At 41.5% G+C, this 19,536-nt stretch overlaps 2 protein-coding genes and 1 long non-coding RNA gene across 5 annotated transcripts in view; 1 reads left to right on the top strand and 2 right to left on the bottom strand.

The window, feature by feature from the left end:
* gad3 (glutamate decarboxylase 3) overlaps positions 1-19,536 on the top strand; it is a 31,378-nt gene that overhangs the window by 6,396 nt on the left and 5,446 nt on the right. Inside the window, exons 1-6 of one of the 3 annotated variants that reach the window (XM_042058591.1) lie at positions 6,432-6,681; positions 13,265-13,405; positions 13,638-13,790; positions 14,465-14,707; positions 14,857-14,947; positions 15,054-15,166. In XM_042058591.1, coding sequence (XP_041914525.1) covers positions 6,672-6,681; positions 13,265-13,405; positions 13,638-13,790; positions 14,465-14,707; positions 14,857-14,947; positions 15,054-15,166 — 751 coding nt within the window. In that variant the 5' untranslated portion in view covers positions 6,432-6,671. Of the gene's footprint in view, positions 1-6,431; positions 6,682-13,264; positions 13,406-13,637; positions 13,791-14,464; positions 14,708-14,856; positions 14,948-15,053; positions 15,167-19,536 lie in introns of those variants that run through there. The other 2 variants (XM_042058524.1, XM_042058671.1) reach the window with 2 other exon arrangements.
* mc4r (melanocortin 4 receptor) lies at positions 2,187-2,824 on the bottom strand. Its single transcript, XM_042096480.1, has one exon. It carries the CDS (start codon positions 2,822-2,824, stop codon positions 2,294-2,296), a length of 531 nt encoding a protein of 176 aa, XP_041952414.1. The 3' UTR covers positions 2,187-2,293.
* Positions 14,544-19,110, bottom strand: LOC121679835. Its single transcript, XR_006021450.1, has 3 exons — positions 19,055-19,110; positions 14,828-15,194; positions 14,544-14,685 (listed from the first exon to the last, which is right to left on the bottom strand). It is a non-coding gene; the product is annotated as an uncharacterized LOC121679835 (long non-coding RNA).

The raw sequence follows: 19,536 nt of genomic DNA, 5'->3' as shown, positions 1-19,536 counted from the left end.
TGTTAGAGTGTCTAGTTTTTAAAAAAAAAGCTAAAAACGTAATATTACGTTTTTAGCACTAAACCCATGGGAAGGAAAAACGTAATATTACGTTTTTGGCACTCAATGAGTTAATGAATTTTCAAACCTGTACCAAAACACATTTTTATTCAAACATCAAGTCTGCCTCAAAATACAACAGAGAAATCATGAACTCAAAATGTCATTGTGGGAAAAAAATAAAAAACAATGACTGCGTAACAGTGCAAATCAGACCTTTCAGAATAAGGATGATAGCCTAACGCTAATAACAAGCCTTGCCAAAATTATGGGTCATGAAGTAAGAATACAAAATAATTGTTAGATTAAGTAGATTGTTAAATCAACATCAGATATTAGGCCGAACTTCCAACATATTTTTTTTTGCACACATGACGCGACCAATTAATCACTGCTCAGCTCAGCAGCAGCAATTTTATTGTACATGGAATCATCCTGCTTCTTAAAGAAGGACGAGACTAACGTGTTGGTCTTTACTGTCGCGGTGTTGGCACAGTGTAGCTTGTTGCTAGCATGTAGGCTAACATCTGCCTCCCCTCCGTGAGAAACACCAAACTCTCTTCTACACACTTTGCAGAATGCTTTCATCTTGTCGCTAAGACTTTATCAATCCACGGGTACCTCCCCACCCACTCCTCCCCGTACCTACATAGACGCTTTTGCTTTTTAGCAGCGTGTTGGGGTTCCGGTACATCAGCCATGTCAAGGAATGAATGAAAATGAGCTAAAATCAGTGCATATTCACGCCTAATTATAGAACGTCAAAAAATAAACAAAGTAGCCGGGGCTGCATCCAGACACTTAGCTGCCGTCGGGGGTTGCATGCAGTCGACTCAACCTCTCTACGGACAGCTTTTAATGTTTATCAGAAAATAACTACTCAGTATTCTGATTGAGTATAATTTTTTTACAATTAGGGCCGGATTCGGGATTCGGGATAAACGCTTAGAATTCGGGACTGTCCCGAATTGCTCAGGACGTCTGGTCACCCTAACGTCGACGCAGCGGTATAGTAGCATCCATCAGGCAAGTGTTATTTAAATAAACTCCTGGTGTACCTACAAACTTTTCAATGCCTCGTTTTATGAGTAAAGAACATACTGTAGAAGTTTCGTACCATTCAGGGCATTATTAATGGGGTAATTTACGAGATAAAAGTTGGTTCCATTACGCCTGCAGGCTACTCGACCAGGGTTTGACCAAGGGAAAAAAGGTTCTGGGAGGGTGTTTGGCTCGGGGTCATGGTGCAAAGGACCCTAGGGTGAAATTTCTCCGAACCATCGCTTTAATATGGGCGGGGCAGGTTGGTACGCTGATTTTGGCACATACATTACCATGGCTATTTTGTGACAAATTTATAAACTGTGTATTTTACACATAAAAACATCATCAATCTTTGTTTTAACATCGTTATTGTAATTACTGAACATAGTTTTACATTTGGAAGCATTTCAGACATTTTTAAACATTTGAAGTAAAAAAAAAAATCGGTAGGGACCAAATTGGTCTTGACAGTGGTCCTACTGAAGCAAAAGCAAAATGAGTACAGCAAAGGACTATAACATGCCTGGGGCAGGTTGGCACATGTGCACAACCCCACTTTAATCATATATAACTCAAAAGAAGGGATCATTTGTTGATATTGAATATACAGTATTTACCTGAGATCCAAAGCTTTCAGTTAAACACAATTTGACCATTTTAACACATTGTAAGACGGGAGAAATATAACCGAGAGTGAAAAGTGTTCCAACCAGCCCCGGTCTCCCCTAATGGCAAGTTGCATCGCACGTTAGCTCTGGAGTAGCAAAATTGCTGTGGCTGCTGTGCGGTGGTGTTGTAAGGCGCATGGGCCCCACAAGTGGGAGTCATCTGGAACTGACAGCTGTGCGAAGGGCCAAGAGCACCAGCCCAGCCCAGTTCAGCTCTCAAACAGGTCGGACAACCCTTAGGGAGGGAAGGGGGGTTGATTTCCCTCAGAGCTGAAATAGCATGTTAGCGTAATAGCAAATAGCGTGCAACATCATATTCATTGTGGTAAGCATTTTTAAGACTTTTATGCGTACACTATTTGTGAATTTATACTGATTTCTGTGTGTGCGTGTGTATGGAAATATTATGTGCATTTGTCACAAAGGTGTTCACACTCCACACGAGTAAGGGATGTTTGTAAGGGAAAGGGCACAGCATTGTTTTTTTTTCATTAAGCCATCACTGTGGCGCATCTCATGCCAAGGCTCAGCAAACTCTGTTATCATCCATAGCAACAGGACATTTCATAGATCACAATCATGCATTCCACTGCCACCGCCAGCAGGCTCCAGATGGATGCCAGCAGCGACGTGCAGATCATGGAGTCGAACAGGTTGTCCATGCTCTCCACAAGGCTGCCCCGCATCCGCAGGCCACCACCCGTCAGCATCGCCATGACGACCGCCTCCGTGGCGTTGGAGACGCTTACAAGCATGTCAGCCACAGCCAGGCTGCAGAGGAAGAAGTACATGGGCGAATGCAGGTTGCGGTTCTTCACCACCGCCGCCACCACCAGGATGTTCTCGGCCAGGCTGAGGACGCCCAGCGCCAGGAAGACTTCGGTGGAGACCAGCAGCTGCTCGTAGCAGCCTGACGAGCCGGACCCATCACCCTGAGTGCCAGAATTCCCCAGAGCTCCATTCAAACTGACATTTTTGTGCTGGTGTGGAAGGACATGATGGCTGAGATGGTGGTGGTGGTGGTAGTGGTTGCTGTGATGGGGGCGAAGTTTTTGTACATGAGATGCATTCATGGTGTTGGCTATGATGCAGCTACTTTTCTGAGAGAGTTTTCCTGTGTCATCCAGCGTTCCATCCTCAAGGGTCAACAGTGGTACTCGGAAGGTAACGCCAAGAGAGGAAAGTCCATACAATGAGAGATGACACTCGTGCAGAAGAACAGAGCGAAAGTCCAAGTCAGTTGGCGGAGCATTGTGTCTTCCGTTTCAGGCGCAAACACTTAATAACACTCAGCAATAATCCTCCAAAGGATCAGAGTGTGATGTGGGGCATGAAACAAATGCAGACACAGAGAGACGGTGGCACAGGAAACAACAAAAGATGCAATGGTGCACGCACACACACACACACATGCACACACGCACACACACACAAAGAATGAGCGAGAAGAGTGGAATAGAAGCAAGAGGTAACGAGAGCTCTTTTACTAACACCGATTAGATGATGAGAAGCAGAAGGATGGAGAGAGGGAAGGAGAAGGGCTTGATGGCGCGTGCATGCTGCTGGTCTCTTGCCGCACACAAAGCCAGTGCAGCAGCTCTTGGCAGAGGGGAGAGAGATCCCCACTTTCCAGTCGCTACAGGCTCCATCTCCTTCACCTCACTCTGGCCAATAATAGCTTCCTCGGTGGGCTGAAGTCAGAGGCACAGGAGTGATGTATGATCCCTCTGATAATAGGTACATACTGTGCCAAAGACAATTTAACCTTTCCATTAGAAGTGGTTTTACTTGTTTTGTTTTTCTTTTCTTTTCTTAGCATAGCTGGTATTTGGCTAAATACCTGGAGTTAAAGCAACACCAAAGAACTTTCCCTCTGTCGCACGCACACTATTTGTTTATCCAGCATCGGCTTTGCAAATAACAATGTCCACAGACAAGGTAGAATATGTTGCATGATTTACTGTATAAAAGTATATTGCTATAACCGCACTATGTAAGTTTGCCAGATCGGGTAGCGGATCTGTAGTTCGATGGAATGAGACATAAGAAACTACAAATTTGACTTGCGTTTGATGTCGCAATACATCGTACTTTTATAAATTCCCCCTGTTTTCAGTGGGGGACATATCCATCTTCCAAGGTCTAGACAGCACACAGGGGGAATTAACAGTACTGCATTTAGATGATTCTTATGTGATTGTAGTGTATGCTCTGAAAATACAGCAGGAAAAAGAGTATTATTATTTTTTATTATTATTAAACACTGTTCCAGTGCAGCTTTTCACATGACATATTGACCAGACGACTGGTAACTTAACAAGGTTACACTTTAGTTTTGGAAACAAACACTAACCATTAATATGTACTTCCTGCGGAAACTCAGGCGAGCAAGTGCTCCACCAGCCATCATGACCACATTCTACCGAGGCACCATTGAGAGCATCCTCTCCAGCTGTATCGCTGTGTGGGGCGGAAGCTGCACTGAATACAACAGGAAAGCCCTGCAGCGCATAGTGAACACAGCTGGAAGGATTATTGGTGCTTCACTCCCCTCCCTGAAGGACATTTACACCTCCCACCTCACCCGTAAGGCGACCACAATTGTGAGTGATGCAAGTCACCCCGTTCACATGCACTTTGTTTGATCTACTGCCCTCTGGGAAGAGGTACAGAAGCCTGCGCTCCCACACCACCAGACTCACCAACAGCTTCATACACCAGGCTGTTAGGATGCTGAACTCTCTCCCCACTCTCCCCCCTCCACCCTCAGCTACATAACATCCTGGACTTTTGGACCCACAATGGCTGCCTTGCACTACTCCACTTGCACTACTCCACTTGTACACTTGCACACTTTGCAACTTGTTGTTGTTGTCCTGTTGTCCTGAACACTTCTGGACACACTTCTGCTGCTCTTACATAACTTGCACCACTATGCCACTTGCATACTTAGGTCAAACAAAACTACCTCAGCCATTTATTGGCCTGACTTTTGCACTATTATATTGACTGTCTACTGTATGCACAATTGCACAATTTCAACCAAATTTTGCTGCTCTTATTTCTTCATTGTATGTGCCTTCTTATTTTTACTCTTTTATATTGTTTACTTGAATGTTATGTTTGTCTGTGGACCTAATAGGTAAAATATGTCTTGTCTCCACCGTGGGATAGTAGGAAATGCAATTTCGATCTCTTTGTATGTCTTGACATGTGAAGAAATTGACAATAAAGCAGACTTTGACTTTGATATGTAACTAGTATGTGTATTAGTGCTCAATAAGGTCTGTATAGGCAATATTTGCACATTTATTACATCTTTAGTAATTTGTTTTTCGTAAATCCTTAATAAACAACTAGTCAGTATTGATCTAAGGTTACTGGTATAGGCCTCTTAGCATTTGTCTTTTTGTCTATCCTACCTCCCTCCCTTCCTTTTTTCCTTCGGTCCTAGCCCCTCCTAATTAATTTTGTGAAGGAAACGAAAAAGGAATAGGAGGATTGAGGAATGAAGGAGAGACCGATATGAGAGATGAGATGTCCTGCTCACACTCATGCATCACTTTTAAGAGACCTCAATTACTGATGATGCGGCGCATCACCTCTTAGGCTAGAATAAACAGACACGCAAATTGCAAAGAATATGAGCTTATACCAAAGCCTAAAAATGTCATATGAACATGGACTCTTCCCACTTGACCCTGATAATGAGGTAATGTTTGATAGTTTTCGAGACATGAATGAATACTTATTATACAATTTGTGAACAAAACAGGCATGAACTTTTAAAAAAAGTTTGCATGATAGTTTGTGATAATTCCAGCATATAAAGGTCCTTTTTTGGTCTATCTAATTTATTGACGTAAATAAATCCCAGACGTTGGAGGGAACTTCTTACCTTGGCAGCTTGGACGATCGCACAACTCTTGTGTTTCGCACGAATACTCTTGTGTTTCCTCACGTATCGGGCCTTCCACCTCCTCTTTCCTCAGTCTTGCCTCCTCTGGTTGCAATTAGATGAGATGTCCTCAATGACGTCGGGCTTTGAACGATTTCTGGGGCACGAGCTGGAGGACCAAGGACTGAGGAGAGAGGCCGTATGCAAATAGAGGTTTGAGAAGAGGCCATAGAGTAATACTCCTAATCCACTGTCTTGACTTATGATGACTATAATATATGTGACTTTATGTGTCTGCTATACATATACATACATATATATATATATGAGGCTCCTTCATTGAGGAAAGGGAGGAACACCCTCCCTAAAATTTCAGAGAAAAATAAAAAATATATAAAGTGAATTACTATTCTGATAAATTACTGTTAATATATTACTATTTGAACACTTTAAATCAGGGGTTCTCAAAGTGTTGATTGGTGAGGGCCAATTCAGAAGCCCAACATTGAACTGAGGGCCGCCAACGGGGCGGGGGGAGAAAAAGAAAAAAAGAAACTGGAAAAAAAAATCCCATTTGTATCATTTTAATGAGCAGGTTGCATCTCTACAGTTTATACTGTATTTATTGCATTAAACACATTTTAATTCATAACTGAGGCTAAACCTGGCAAAACTTGTGAAAATCTCAAGAAAAATTGCAATGAAGTCCATTATGAACGCCTCGGACCACAGCGGCTCGTGAATCACGTCGTTTTCAATGGCCAAGGAAGGTAGCTCCTCCATACAGTAATTTTCAATTGCGATAGGGGGTGCTGTTTATAGCGGCAACGGTGAACTAATGAGCAGGAGGAAGCAAGAACGTTATCTGCAGTCATACAACTAAGAATCTTGTGTTGAACGGAAAGCTTGTTTTTTTGCTCCTGAAATAAACAGTACAATGGAATCAGAGGACAAAGTCCATCTTTTATACATTCAAATACAGTGCAAAAGTTAGGATCAAAGCAGGAAGACCAGATCCAAAAATGAAGGATGGTAAGGCTAGTGTAGGCTACTGAATGCTACGTAGGCTAGTATGACAAATAGCCTACTCGTGACCTTTTCTTTCCTTTTCTGACTCGTTTCTTTGCTCGTGACTAACTGGTAACGTTAGCACTGGTCTGTCACAAACGTGGACAGTTCAGGGATTTGGTGATAAAAAAAAATTCGGATAGTTATGCGTTGTTATAATAATCATCCAAGTTATGCCTCAACTAAATAATTGTTAAATTATGTTCTTGTTGTTAATATGCTCTTATACAACAATTGGGTTCTATGGAACTATTTATTTGTTTCTGATTGGCCGAGAGACGTTCCATGAGTTGGAATATCCCTGGACATTTCAACTCAGACTTGCTAATAATAAATCACTCCGCGATACAATGCGAAGATTTGACACAATGTTCTCATCCCAGCTCTCCACTATTTTAAGCAATTGGTTACTCCTTAGCAAACCATAACGAAACAGTGCTTCACCACATCTGTGGATTAAGCCACACAGTTAACTCAATGTAAGTAAGATAAACGAGGATGCTAACTGTTCTCAGCATTGCCAGCACTGTGTAGGGCCAATAATATGATTGTCACTTGGTGGAGACTTGTAGATAACCAACGTAAGCATAGTTAGCTAACCGCTGCTAACGTGCTAGCATCGTGTCAGAAAAACATATGGGGCTGTGCACAGTAGTGTAACATTTATTCACCATAAATTAATAAAGTTGAGTGGTTCTGCAATGTAGGCTATGTTTCCGTTTTTTGCAGTACCATGTCCCTTACATGACATGGCCCAGTGTCCTTGTAACATGCATGCAGCAAAGCTAGATATGAATGTGATTTCAGCCCGACTTTCAACATTTCTTTCAAGAAGACACGTAAACCACAAAGACCCGTAAAGAGGGATCTGGGATGTTGGTTACCTAGCAACCAAGACGCTGTCTATTGAAAAGGGAACTGTTTTTTGATGCGTAAGAACGATGTCTAAATTAACATTTTTAAACAATATTGGGGTGAATATTTCAGATATTTCAGACTCGTGATCGTGGGATTGGTCATGGATATTCCCACGGGTGTTGTTGCCTGCGCCACTCGGCCTCTGGCCTCGTGGCTACGGCCGAACAACACCCGTGGGAATATCCATGACCAACCCCACTCACTCGTGCTATATTGCTTAATTAATGTTTCAGACCATGATGCCTTCCTTTATGACGTCTTCAATAACATTTGCCTTTCGAGTATAAATTCCCACTTAGCTATTACAACCTGTCTTTAAATAATAGCAATTTGGCTTTAAAAACATTAGCATATTACAAATAACCACTTTTAAGGTCTATTTTTAATAGTCAATAGTTACATGGTTTTATAAAATAAGTGTCTATTTTTAGTATTATAGACTTTTTTGCAAATGTATTACATTGAGCAAAACCTTCAGACTTTTCATAATTTTGCACATCAGGAAAACAGTGTTTCATAACTAGACCTACAATCTTCCCTGACTTCCCAGACCTAAATTTACATTTATTTACATTTACATTTATTAATTTAGCACTATTATCCAAAGTGACTTGTATATTTAAATTATATTACAAAGTCTATTGTCCCTGGAGGAGTTTGGGGTTAAGTGCCTTGCTCAAATGCACAATGGCGGAAGCCAAGAATTGAACCCACAACTTTTCTGGCTACTGCATGCTATCCTAGCTCCTCCCCATATATATATATATATATGTGTGTGTGTGTGTGTGTGTGACTTCATCTGTGTGGTTTTCTGCAGTTCAGACTCATGTCTGGTCAAAATTCCATGTGAATTGTTACATAAAATATCAAGTGAGTAAAATGCTTGTTTCAATTTGTGTGATGGTATTATGATAGTATTATGTCATGAGACACTCCTACTGCATGCTGCTATGCAAACACAGCTGTTGCAGCCCACTAGGCCCTCTGCGTGTCCTTGGCATTGTTGTCTGCAGCTTTGCTGAGACTGACTGATTGCTAATGAGCTGCCTGTCTGTAGGGGCACACAGGTGTCTCTCCAGATAAAACAGCCCTTCCTCTCCTGTTTGAAAGTCTTCTTGCATTGGATGCAACATAACAACACGACATAACCCGTGTTATTTGACTGAGGGGCCCTATTCAGATATGAGGGGTGCAGTGACTTCACACAGAGACTTGGGCTTCAGGGCCCCCTGAGCCCTTGGGCCTGGCTGTAGAGGTCTGCGCGGGACTGATTTCTCAGTCCCGCGCCCGGCCGCTCCCGCAATATTCTGTCCCGCTCCCGCATTAATGTGTCATTTTTAGTCCCGCTCCCGCCCGCATCTGTAACATGATGTCCCGCTCCCGCCCGCTAAAGCCCGCATGCAGGAGGGATAGCCTACTCAGTTTTTCTTTCTGTCTCACGAAAGGAGCACACACACCTGAGAAAGACTCCAGATGTCAGTTTCTTGGTTCTAAATGTAAGCTAACAACTGAAGTAGGCCTAGCCTGGTGCCCTCTTCCTCTGTCATGCTTTCGATTTCGAGTTTTGACAATGAGCAGCAGGAACAAATTGAACCCACGTAAACGACAATATAGGCTATAGGCCTGCTATCCTTCAGTTATGCTTAAACCCCGTTTTTTAATGCTGCCTAACAGAACATCCAGCTGAACTATAGTTATGAACACTACTTTAATCATTTCCATATTTAATTTTACGCACATGTTTAATTTGCGGGAGTGCAGTGAATTATCGGTTTGTCCCGCACCCGCGAACACACCTCTCTCATCCCGCCCGCTCCCGCAAAGAGCTTTCAAAAGTTGTCCCACGCCGCACTCTTTTGCGTCGGGATCCGCAGGTCCCGCAGGTCTACTGCGGGAGTGCAGACCTCCATCCTTGACTGACGGGTACTACCGTATTTTCCGGACTATAAGTCGCTCCGGAGTATAAGTCGTATCAGTCAAAAAATATGACAAAGAGGAAAAAAAACATATATAAGTCGCATCAGACTATAAGTCGCATAAGTGTTTGGAAATTTATTTCACAAAATCCAAGACCAAGAACAGACAGACTATGTAACTGGACACATAGAGGTCAAAAATATTGAGAATTCTATAGGGAATGTTAATGAAGACGAAGGAGTGAATGGTGGCAAGCTGAGGCGAGCTGGGAGATAACAAAGGTGGCCAATTTACAAGATTCACTGAACAAGAATGTTGATGTGGTACATGAAAATTAGAATGTGGAGAATGCAATGCAATTAGAAATGTGGAGAATGCAATGCAATCAAGCATGTTGAGCATGTGGAGGCACAAGCCAGCAGCAGAACAAATGATCGGGAGGCTGCCTCCGATAACGAGAGAAGATGTGCGTTTTAAAAGAACATGCAGACGAAGGAGTGATGGCTGCAAGCTGTGGCAAGCAGGGCGATAATGAAGGCAGCCAACGAGGGCCCGACGGTAATTGTAAAGCAATTTACAAAAGATTCACTGAACAAAAATGCCAATGTGGCACATGAAAATGTAGCTACAAATGTGGAGAATGCAAAGCAATCAAGCATTTTGGGCAATATCAAGGCACATAGGGGCAGTCATGGCCTACTGGTTAGGTCTTTGGGCTTGTGACCTAAGGGTTGCCGGTTTGATCCCCGACCAGTAGGAACGGCTGAAGTGCCCTTGAGCAAGGCACCCCTCACTGCTCCCCGAGCGCAGCTGTAGCAAGGCAACTCACTGCTCCGGGTTAGTGTGTGCTTCACCTCACTGTGTGTTCACTCTGTGCTCTGTGTGTTCACTAATTCACGGATGGGATAAATGCCTTGTATAGGCAAGTATACTTGGCCGAGAAACCTGATTAACATTTACAGATTTACATTTACAAGCCGACAGCAGAGCAAGTGCTCAGCAGGCTACCTCCGAGAGAGCAAGAGAGAAAAATAGATGCATGTTTAAAAGAATGTGCGAACTTTCAACGACGCTATACTAAGGAAGCTACCCTTATTTTAGAGACTGTTCACATACCTTTCTTAATGATAATGTCGTAGACTATCGTAAATCCTCAAATTATGGCTGGGGTCTTTTATTTATAGGCTACGCAAAGCACAGGTGTTTAATTGGGGCAGGCTTGTATTCGAGGCAGGCCTTCATTTTTTACGTGCGTTTTATTGTGGGCTAATCAAAAGGTTAGGTTTGAGATTTAATTCACTTTTGGACTGTTTGATTATATTGCTAAATGTTTGGACTGATGGGCACTGAAATCTGGGGGGTATTTGATGGTTCACTATTAAGTTTCATGTAGCCTAGTTGAAAGAGTGTTAGGATTTCCACCAGCTGTTTATTGCGAGACAAGGCAGCCGATTTCATTCATGCATTGAACGTGCGCTGTGCTGTAATGGAAACCTTATTGAGTTTTTTATTTTCATTATGCATGATTTACTTTTTTATTAAATATGTAGACAGGAATGCCTCGCGGCAATAATTGTGTTTAAATGTGGCTAGTACTGCTTCAGCCTGTCAAGCTCAGAAGGGGGCGGCAAGCGACTGGTAGCTTGAGAGCGACATGTTGGAGACCTAGTGTAGGACAACGACTTTTCATTGGCAACAGTATTAAACCAACCAACAATATAAAATATTAAGAAGAGCTCTTTTATTTAATTGAGTTAAATCGAACCAATTTAGGCAATATTACCCCGGCTTGTAGGCCTTTATTTATAAATAGAATCCCGGCCATAATTTGAGGATTTATGGTATGCACGCATGTTTTAGGCATAGTGCAACCCCTAATCTCTGACTGAAAGTGTGCAGAACTTGTGCATTTACATAACAATATTTAATACGTTTTCCTGGTGGTGACACCCCCGATAGCAGTTAAGCACTACCTTAGTTCATCTTAAAAAAAGGTACTGATCAAATGGCTGAAATAAGGACCAATCTGTACATTCGCTTTCTGCAATTGGTGTTTTGTAATTACATGGTATTCCCATAGGCTACAGTAAGCAATGGCTCAAGAGTGGATTATTATGCAGGCAAGTCAGTAATATTATTTTCCTGGCAATTCTCTGTATCCATGTGTTTCTGTTTAGGTTTAAATTCATTAAAGGTGCTCTAAGCGATGGGTAACGTCACTTCAGCTCATCCCTTCCTCCAATGCAAATGAAACTCTCTTAAACGCACATCTCGTCGGTGATTGGCTGGAACAGTTTGTTATGTTTATGGTCCAGGCTGGACCAAGTTGTTTTTGTTGCCATTTTGGCACACTGAAAATAATGATTTGATAGGTTTTAGAAATGGGGAGTAAAGGGGCAAATACAGAACTGTACACAGGCACTCAATGTATAAGTACACAACAGGTACAAAATAACTTACCTGAAGTCTATATTTGTAGTGCTAAGTCTAAGTGCTAAGTCTATATCAGAGGTTCCCAAACTGTGAGGCGCGCCTCCCCTGGGGGGCGCCAAATAATTTGAGGGGAGGCGCGGAAGGTTGATTAAAAAAAGAAGGAAAAACGTTTATTTCATGTTAGAACTATCTATTTTTTTCTATGATTATGTAATTGTCAACATTATAAAATCGAAATAAATCATAGAAGAGATGTATACTAAATCTTTGGGATAGTGGAAAGTATTATTGATCCCTATCCTGAGTGAGAATGTATTGTGCCAAACTTCATAACATAATTTAGCAACAGTGCCGCCAGCCGAGCTAGCTGCAAGTTACCAGTGAACGGTAACTTGCAGGTTGGAGCTTGAGCTCCAAGAGGATTTGTAGGCCTACACGCAGCCTTACAACACTGTTTACAGCTCTTCGAGTCACGGTAACATTTATTTTTTGGTACATAGCTAATTGAGATAAACTTATGGTGTTGGTGCTTGCGTTTCTTTAGGAATCCGCCGCCTGGTTTGTATAGAAATTAATATTAAGTGACAGATACACGTAAGAGGTTGGACATACGTGACGGTAATATGTGACGTTCCTATAGCTAACTTAAAATGGACAGATTTGTCACATTTTATCGCTGCACGGCCCGAGCCTGATATGGGCAACAAAGCCAAACGTCGAAAATATGATGAAAACTCATTGCATTGCATACCATATTAGGTATTGAGGCTTTGGTCTAAGCATTTATTTTTAGTGTGTGCAATAGACAAAATAAAAACTGTAATGCTAGGAGAGGAGGTTCTCTCTCTTCTTCAGTCTTCAGGAGGTTTTTGAAGGTAGAGGGGGACACATCTGCTCTAGAAACTAGTATTCCACCAACATGGATCTACCACCCTAACCCTTAAATGTGTAGGTTTTTGAACATTCTAACATAAGATTCCGTTCCGCAACAATTGAAGGTTCTAAAATTCTATGTTGAATTCAATGAACCCAGATATTCTTTAGAACGTTCATTTCCCAACATTTCCCTCACACCGGTGTGACGGTACTCCTTTAAGGACTAAGGCATTGTCCCATTCCATACATGTTGACTTGAAGCTTTCAGGTGGTTATTCAGCCCGTCTTACAGAGAGAGAGGGAGAGAGAGAGAGAGAGAGAGAGAAAATCAAAGAGAGCTATACTTCCTTTCATGGTTTACTGTGAATAGTTTACACAATGTCCTTTTTACATGATGTTGCAGAGAATCCACACCCATCTGTGAGCTGTTTCACTCCAAACTCTTCCCTACCATTGACAACACCACTCTTCGTGGCTCAACACCTGGGAGTTGGTTTTCCATCTAACGCAATCCTGATCACGATGGACGCTGTTCAACAGATTGGTATGTTTAGTTATCGTGGTTCTATCATTGGTCTAATTGTTTTCTATTTAATTTGATACTCTTAATTCATTTTTTTTTTAGGCTTTTTGATTTTACTAAACTGTTCATTTCAGTGTTGATGTACAGTATGCCATTGTAAGTCACTTTGAACAAAAGCATCTGCTAAGTACCTTAAATATTTAAATATAAACATAATTCACCTTTACAGCTAAAAGTAATGCTTATCCTTTAGAGGCAAAAGCTTCAACAGAAGTGAGTGCAACTGCAGTTGGACTCATTCTGAGACAGGAGGGAAAAGACAGTGGGAGAAAAGAAACCGCCAGTGTACATCGAGCAAGCGATCCTCACGTGCTGAACATGGACTTCAGCAGCATCTATAGCAGAGGTGGGATTTATATTCAAAACCACATCAAAGTTATTTCACAATGAAAACAGAGAATACAAATGAATCTGAAACAGCTCAACCTTCTTCACACTAGAGATATTGTGGCATTTTCATTTGCTATGCTAGACATGTCCATATTTTTAATGCAATTCAGCAAAATGAGCAGACACCCACCAACAGCCATGCCATGTGATCAGCACTTATCAGCAGCTGAGGGGAAATTATGAGAATTTTAAATTATCAAACGGCAGTTATGATGTCTCGAAGAGATGCCACAAGATTCAGTAATTAAGGTGGAATACTAACTACAGCTAATTTAATGACTAGACAAAATTTGACAACTGATGAATCAACACAATGCATGTATATACCACACAATAGCTGTATTTCATGCACGAGAACTTTGCTTGCTGATAGACTTTGCACTTTTTAGGACCCTTGGTCATTTTCTTTGTATCAGCTATTTGACCATCTATAAAACAGTTTATTGATGATCCTGATCCACCTGTCAGTTCTTATTCAATTCAATTTAATTCCATCAAGAAACAACACAACATCCCTTGGGCAAACCAAATAATCAAACACATTGCACAGAAAAAAATGTAAAAGGCTCTTCTTTGAGAATTGAGTGTTCTCAATTTATCACCATATTTATAATCTCCGTATTCTTTCAGATCTGCTCCCAGCAGAGGATGGTGTGGAAGCAACCAAGAGCTTTATGCATGAACTGGTGGACATTCTCTTCGCCTACATCTGCAAATCTCTTAACAGGAGCTCTAAAGTGCTGGACTTTCATCATGTCCATCAACTGAAGGAGAGCTTGGACGGTTTCACCTTAGAGCTCCCTGACCAGCCCGAGAACCTTGAGCAGCTCCTTGTCGATTGCCAAGATACCCTGAAATACGGAGTCAAAACTGGTAAAACAAATGTGCTTAGATGTGTTCTATTTGGTGTTTTATTCTACTCAGCAAGCTAAAAATATTTGTACAGTCTGTATGAAGTATAGGATTGAGGGTTGAAATGTCTTCCTGCCTCACCCTCACATGATAAACATCGTCCACCCCAGGGCACCCGCGCTTCTTCAACCAGCTGTCATCTGGCCTTGACATCATTGGCCTGGCAGGGGAATGGTTGACCTCAACCGCTAACACTAACATGTAAGACCTGTGTCGTTTTCAGCCCTTTGGCAGGATGACTGTTGAAGAAGGAAGAGGAGGTTGTGATGGTGACTTACAGTGTGTGTGTTATTGGCTGCCCACACAGGTTTACCTACGAAGTGGCGCCCGTGTTCATACTCATGGAAGAGGTTCTTCTGAGTAAGATGAGGAGCATGATTGGATGGCCCGAGGAAGAAGGGGATGGAATCTTCTGTCCAGGTACTGAGACTGGAACCGGACAGGCGATCTAGATAAACAATTACATGACACCAGAGGTGTGTTCAAATTCACAAACATAGGCAAACATTTGCGAACGTTGCCGAATAGTTTTCCGTTTGCCTTGAGTTTTTGGCGTTTGCGAACAACCACAAACAGTCTGCGGAGGTAGTTCTCCATGAACATACAGTGGAACTGGACGTGAGCTTGATGAAGGTAACGATGCAATTACCGTTACAATGGAATGTTAACACCAAATCGTTCAAATTTAACTGTTTAAAGAAAACATGTTCACCACGAACATTCGCCACTGTTTGCCAAAATTGAACGTACCTCTGGTGTGAACTAACCAAGGTGTGAGAGAAACACTGACCATAAGGGAACACAAACAAACAACTCAGAGATATAAAAGCATCATACAATACAGTGGCTAAAAAGTATTCACCCCCCTTGGATAATCGCTTATTCTGCATTATGTAAGGGATAATGTATAGAACGCTGGTCATTATTGGGAAAATAAGTCCCGACAGGGCGAACCGGACCCCGACGCGCAGCTGAGGGGTCTTGTTCCGCACTGAAGGGATTTATTAGGCACAGCTGCAATTATATATATATATATATATATATATTGTTTTTCCAAATTGCAGCGTCCACTGTAAGGATGAGTAATAATTTGACTGATGGCATTTCACTGCGCTAGGCCACATATTTGCCTGCAAACAATTTATTAGGCTGTCTGCCAGTGGCGACTCATAAGGGAAGCCAAGGTCAACACTTTTATATTATTTAAAATATAATAATGACAGTAATTTTGTTTTGAAGTATTCATTTCTTAAGAAATACTACACATTTGATGCTGTTTATCTCATTTGTAAATGGTGCACTGTCACTTTAAGCCCATTGTGTGCCACTGTCCACACTTTCTCATAATAATCTTTTTTTACCAGCTCCATTCAAATATAGCCTATGGCTAGTCCACAAACTCAAACATTGTTTGTGCCACATGTATAGCACAATATTAACAATGATAAGCATGATATTAAGTTGGCACAAACAGCTTTCATTCCTTTGGACATGATGCTTGCTTGACATTTTCTGTTTGCAATTAAAAGTGAATTATGAGCCTGGTAGCCAGTAGCCACCTAGCTACAGCTACAGTAGCTGAGTGGAATGCGTTTCAATCGGCATATCATGTGCTTCATGTAAATAAATTATTGAATACTTCAAGACTCACCAGTTCCATTACACAAAGACAACTCTTCATATTGTTGTCCACTTTCCAAATCACAGTGAGTGCAGCTAGTATGTCATAGTGACCTGGATCTCGTTTATAACAGTAGGCTAGTGGGAACCGGATAAATACGCATAATCTCCTCTAATCTCGTATTTGTTGCCTTCACGATTTCCTTTTATACGTTTCTTATATTTAAAAGAAGATATCAATCATCATCAACAATGACAAGCCAGCTGGAACCTACTCGTTTTCTCTCCCTCTCGTGCGTGCTTAGACGCGTTCTCAATTAAATGCAGTAGCATAAGTTCAAGTTGGATCTTAATGGAGAGGACTCGAAAAAAATCATCTTTATGTAACATGCTGTTGGTGCATTGTGACATTAAACGTTCTCTAACAAGAGTGCAAATCAGTTTGCAGTAAGGCTACTATTTATTGGCTAAATGTTGGTCCTTCCTCTGTCTCTTTGGTGCCCTACACACAGTGCGTAACGCGTGTGGGGGTAGCGGCAGCACTGAACTGTGCTCTGGCCGCTTGTCTCCGCTATTTTTTTTTATATTTTTTTTAGTCGCGGAGGAAAAGCTTCTCTGGGGTGACTGGTCCACGATCAGGAAATTTAGTTTTTGATTCGAGACATGTCAAGTCATCACAAGTCAAAGAGGCAAAGTCCGAGTGAATAGTATTCAAGTCGAGTCGCAAGTCATGCCGAATTTTATCAAGTCAAGTCTGAAGTCATTAAGATCATGACTCGAGTCCAAGTCATGTGACTCGAGTCCACATGTGTGGGTTTCCCTAATGCAGTGGTCCCCAAACTACGGCCCGCCACCTCATTTTGGGTGGCCCCCCAAATCATGTCCGTGGTATAGCATCTGGCCCGCACGGGAGTACGACATCGTCAAACTATAACCTCCGTAATTTCCCCCATTCATTCTCTATGGCGAGTCTTAACAGTACACATGTAATACTACTTGTTTTGGCGCTGTTTTGCGTTTGCCATCGAAAACGGAATGAAATGTAGGCCTACCTGCAAACATGTAAGAGGCCTATGCTGACTGCATCAGTGCTCAAAGTATTCTAAAAGTTTATCAATTAATTGTTAATAACTAACTAACTTCTATTCAACACAATTGAATACAAATTCACAATTCACAAAGTTCTCATCAGGTGAGTGAAAGTTAGAATGGTGGTCATTTCAGATGTTTTTGCCAGCACTTCATAAAACTCTCATTGAGTTATTTGAATTATTTGTAGGATATTACTTGTTCACAATATGAGCTGTGTATAAAGACACAGAGTTCAGAGTTCACACATTTTGAATAAAATATACTTTTGGGACTCCCTGCTAATACTTTTGGGAATGCTAACGTCTTTTTATCAGTATTATTTCATTTGAGCCACATTTTACACTGATATGGCATGATGGCAACATAAACACAGCTAACAACTGTATTAAATTGCAGTAGATTAAATGTAATGGAATATTCAACTAAGATAGACTGCTGTTGTTCACAGCACTAAGCTATTTATGGTTACTGATATAGGCCTACTCCAAGTCTCTGGCCCTCTCTTAGAGCCAGGCATAGTGAGCTGGCCTTCGGAAGAAAAAGTTTGGGGACCACTGCCCTAATGTATTGCTAATTTCACATCTTGAGCCTGTTTCTGTTTATCTGGATGTTTTGCCTCATGCCAGCCTTGAATTAATCAGTGCCTCACTAGTGCCACCCTTGTTAAAAATGTCTAGAATCGCCACTGATAGTGGCATTTGCTGAGAACAAATAGTTCGCAACAACACACGCTGAACTTGAATCAAACATTCTTTAGAACACTCACTGCTTTCACTTTTGAATGAAGTTCCAGTCCTTGCGTGGTGATATGCAAGACGTACAGTATCAGAAGCACAAAAACCGTTGCCATTGACAGCGGTAATTATATGTTTGCAGCGGTAATTACATGAAAATATTTTACCGTAGAACTTTGGGAAATCCCATTCAAACCAATGGAGCGTTCTACTTGCCTTGTGAAGAGCCGTGTAATAAATATTTTTAAAGGTGCGATTTGTAGGCTCATACTGTATATATATGGACCCTTTCAAGAGAGTTCCATTATCAGCATCATAGTTGGCCCCACAAGACTTCCTTTTTAACATTCCATATGTTATCTTAATGCAGAGGAAGTAGATTGGGGCCCAAATAGAACGTTCAAGCATTGTTTTTGTTTACCTTGTTGAAAGGGTCTATAGAGATAGAGAATGAGACAGAGATAGAAAGAGATGGAGATAGAGATAGGGAGAGTGAGCAGATAACATGGTTAATGGTCGTTCTAAATTACGTAGGACAATGGGAAATTCAACCAAGCAGTGGAATATATATATATATATATATATATATACAGTCTATGTGTAGGATTGTTACCGAACGTTCTGTTGGCCAAAATCAAAACACTGGTGAACGTTCTCAGGACTACCAGACGCGAGCCTCTTCTGGGTTGCCAGATGTAATGAAGACTTAGCTAACGTTAGTTGACCTGCAGCTGCTTTAACGTTTCTCCAACCATGACCCAGCTACACATTACGGAAACAGTGAAAACAAAAAATACCTCTCTAACCAATGTAACATATTTAGCTGAAGTTAGCGATGCAAATGAAGTTTAGCATAGGCTACCTGTTGTGGAGAAATATGGCCAGCTCTGCGTCAGACTTGATATTCTTCGTTTGACGAAGACGTCACCATCTCAGGAAGCTCCTCCGATGTCTACTTAATTTGTTTCTTGTTTTAATTTTGCCTGCCTCTTGTAGGCGTTCATGACTACAACTGACAGCTGTTGACAGTTGGCCTTTGCTAATTTGGCAACCCAAATAGGAGGACGCGCTAGCCCATAATACTCTATTCTAGAATTAATCGTTCAAAACATAAACGAAAATTCCAAGAGATTCCGTCCCGTAACTGATTTTTTTCCATGGGTTTTACGGGGTGTCACGGGTAAAGGCCCATTCACACCAAGAACGATAACGATAACTATAACCATAACGATAAAAGCGTTCACTGAACAACGATAAACAAAGTCTCTCATTGTGTTAATAAATGTGAGGGCTAAAATTCGATGGGTTCTGATTGGCTATTAGCATTTTATCGTTGTGAAAATC

The sequence above is a fragment of the Alosa sapidissima genome, chromosome 1 (genome assembly GCF_018492685.1).
Source record: "Alosa sapidissima isolate fAloSap1 chromosome 1, fAloSap1.pri, whole genome shotgun sequence".
Taxonomy (NCBI): Eukaryota; Metazoa; Chordata; class Actinopteri; order Clupeiformes; family Clupeidae; genus Alosa; species Alosa sapidissima.
This window is presented reverse-complemented; position numbering and strand designations above follow the sequence as displayed.

Excerpts from the sequence above, each read along its gene's own strand:
- mc4r (XM_042096480.1), bottom strand. The coding sequence starts at position 2,824 with ATGAATGCATCTCATGTACAAAAACTTCGCCCCCATCACAGCAACCAC.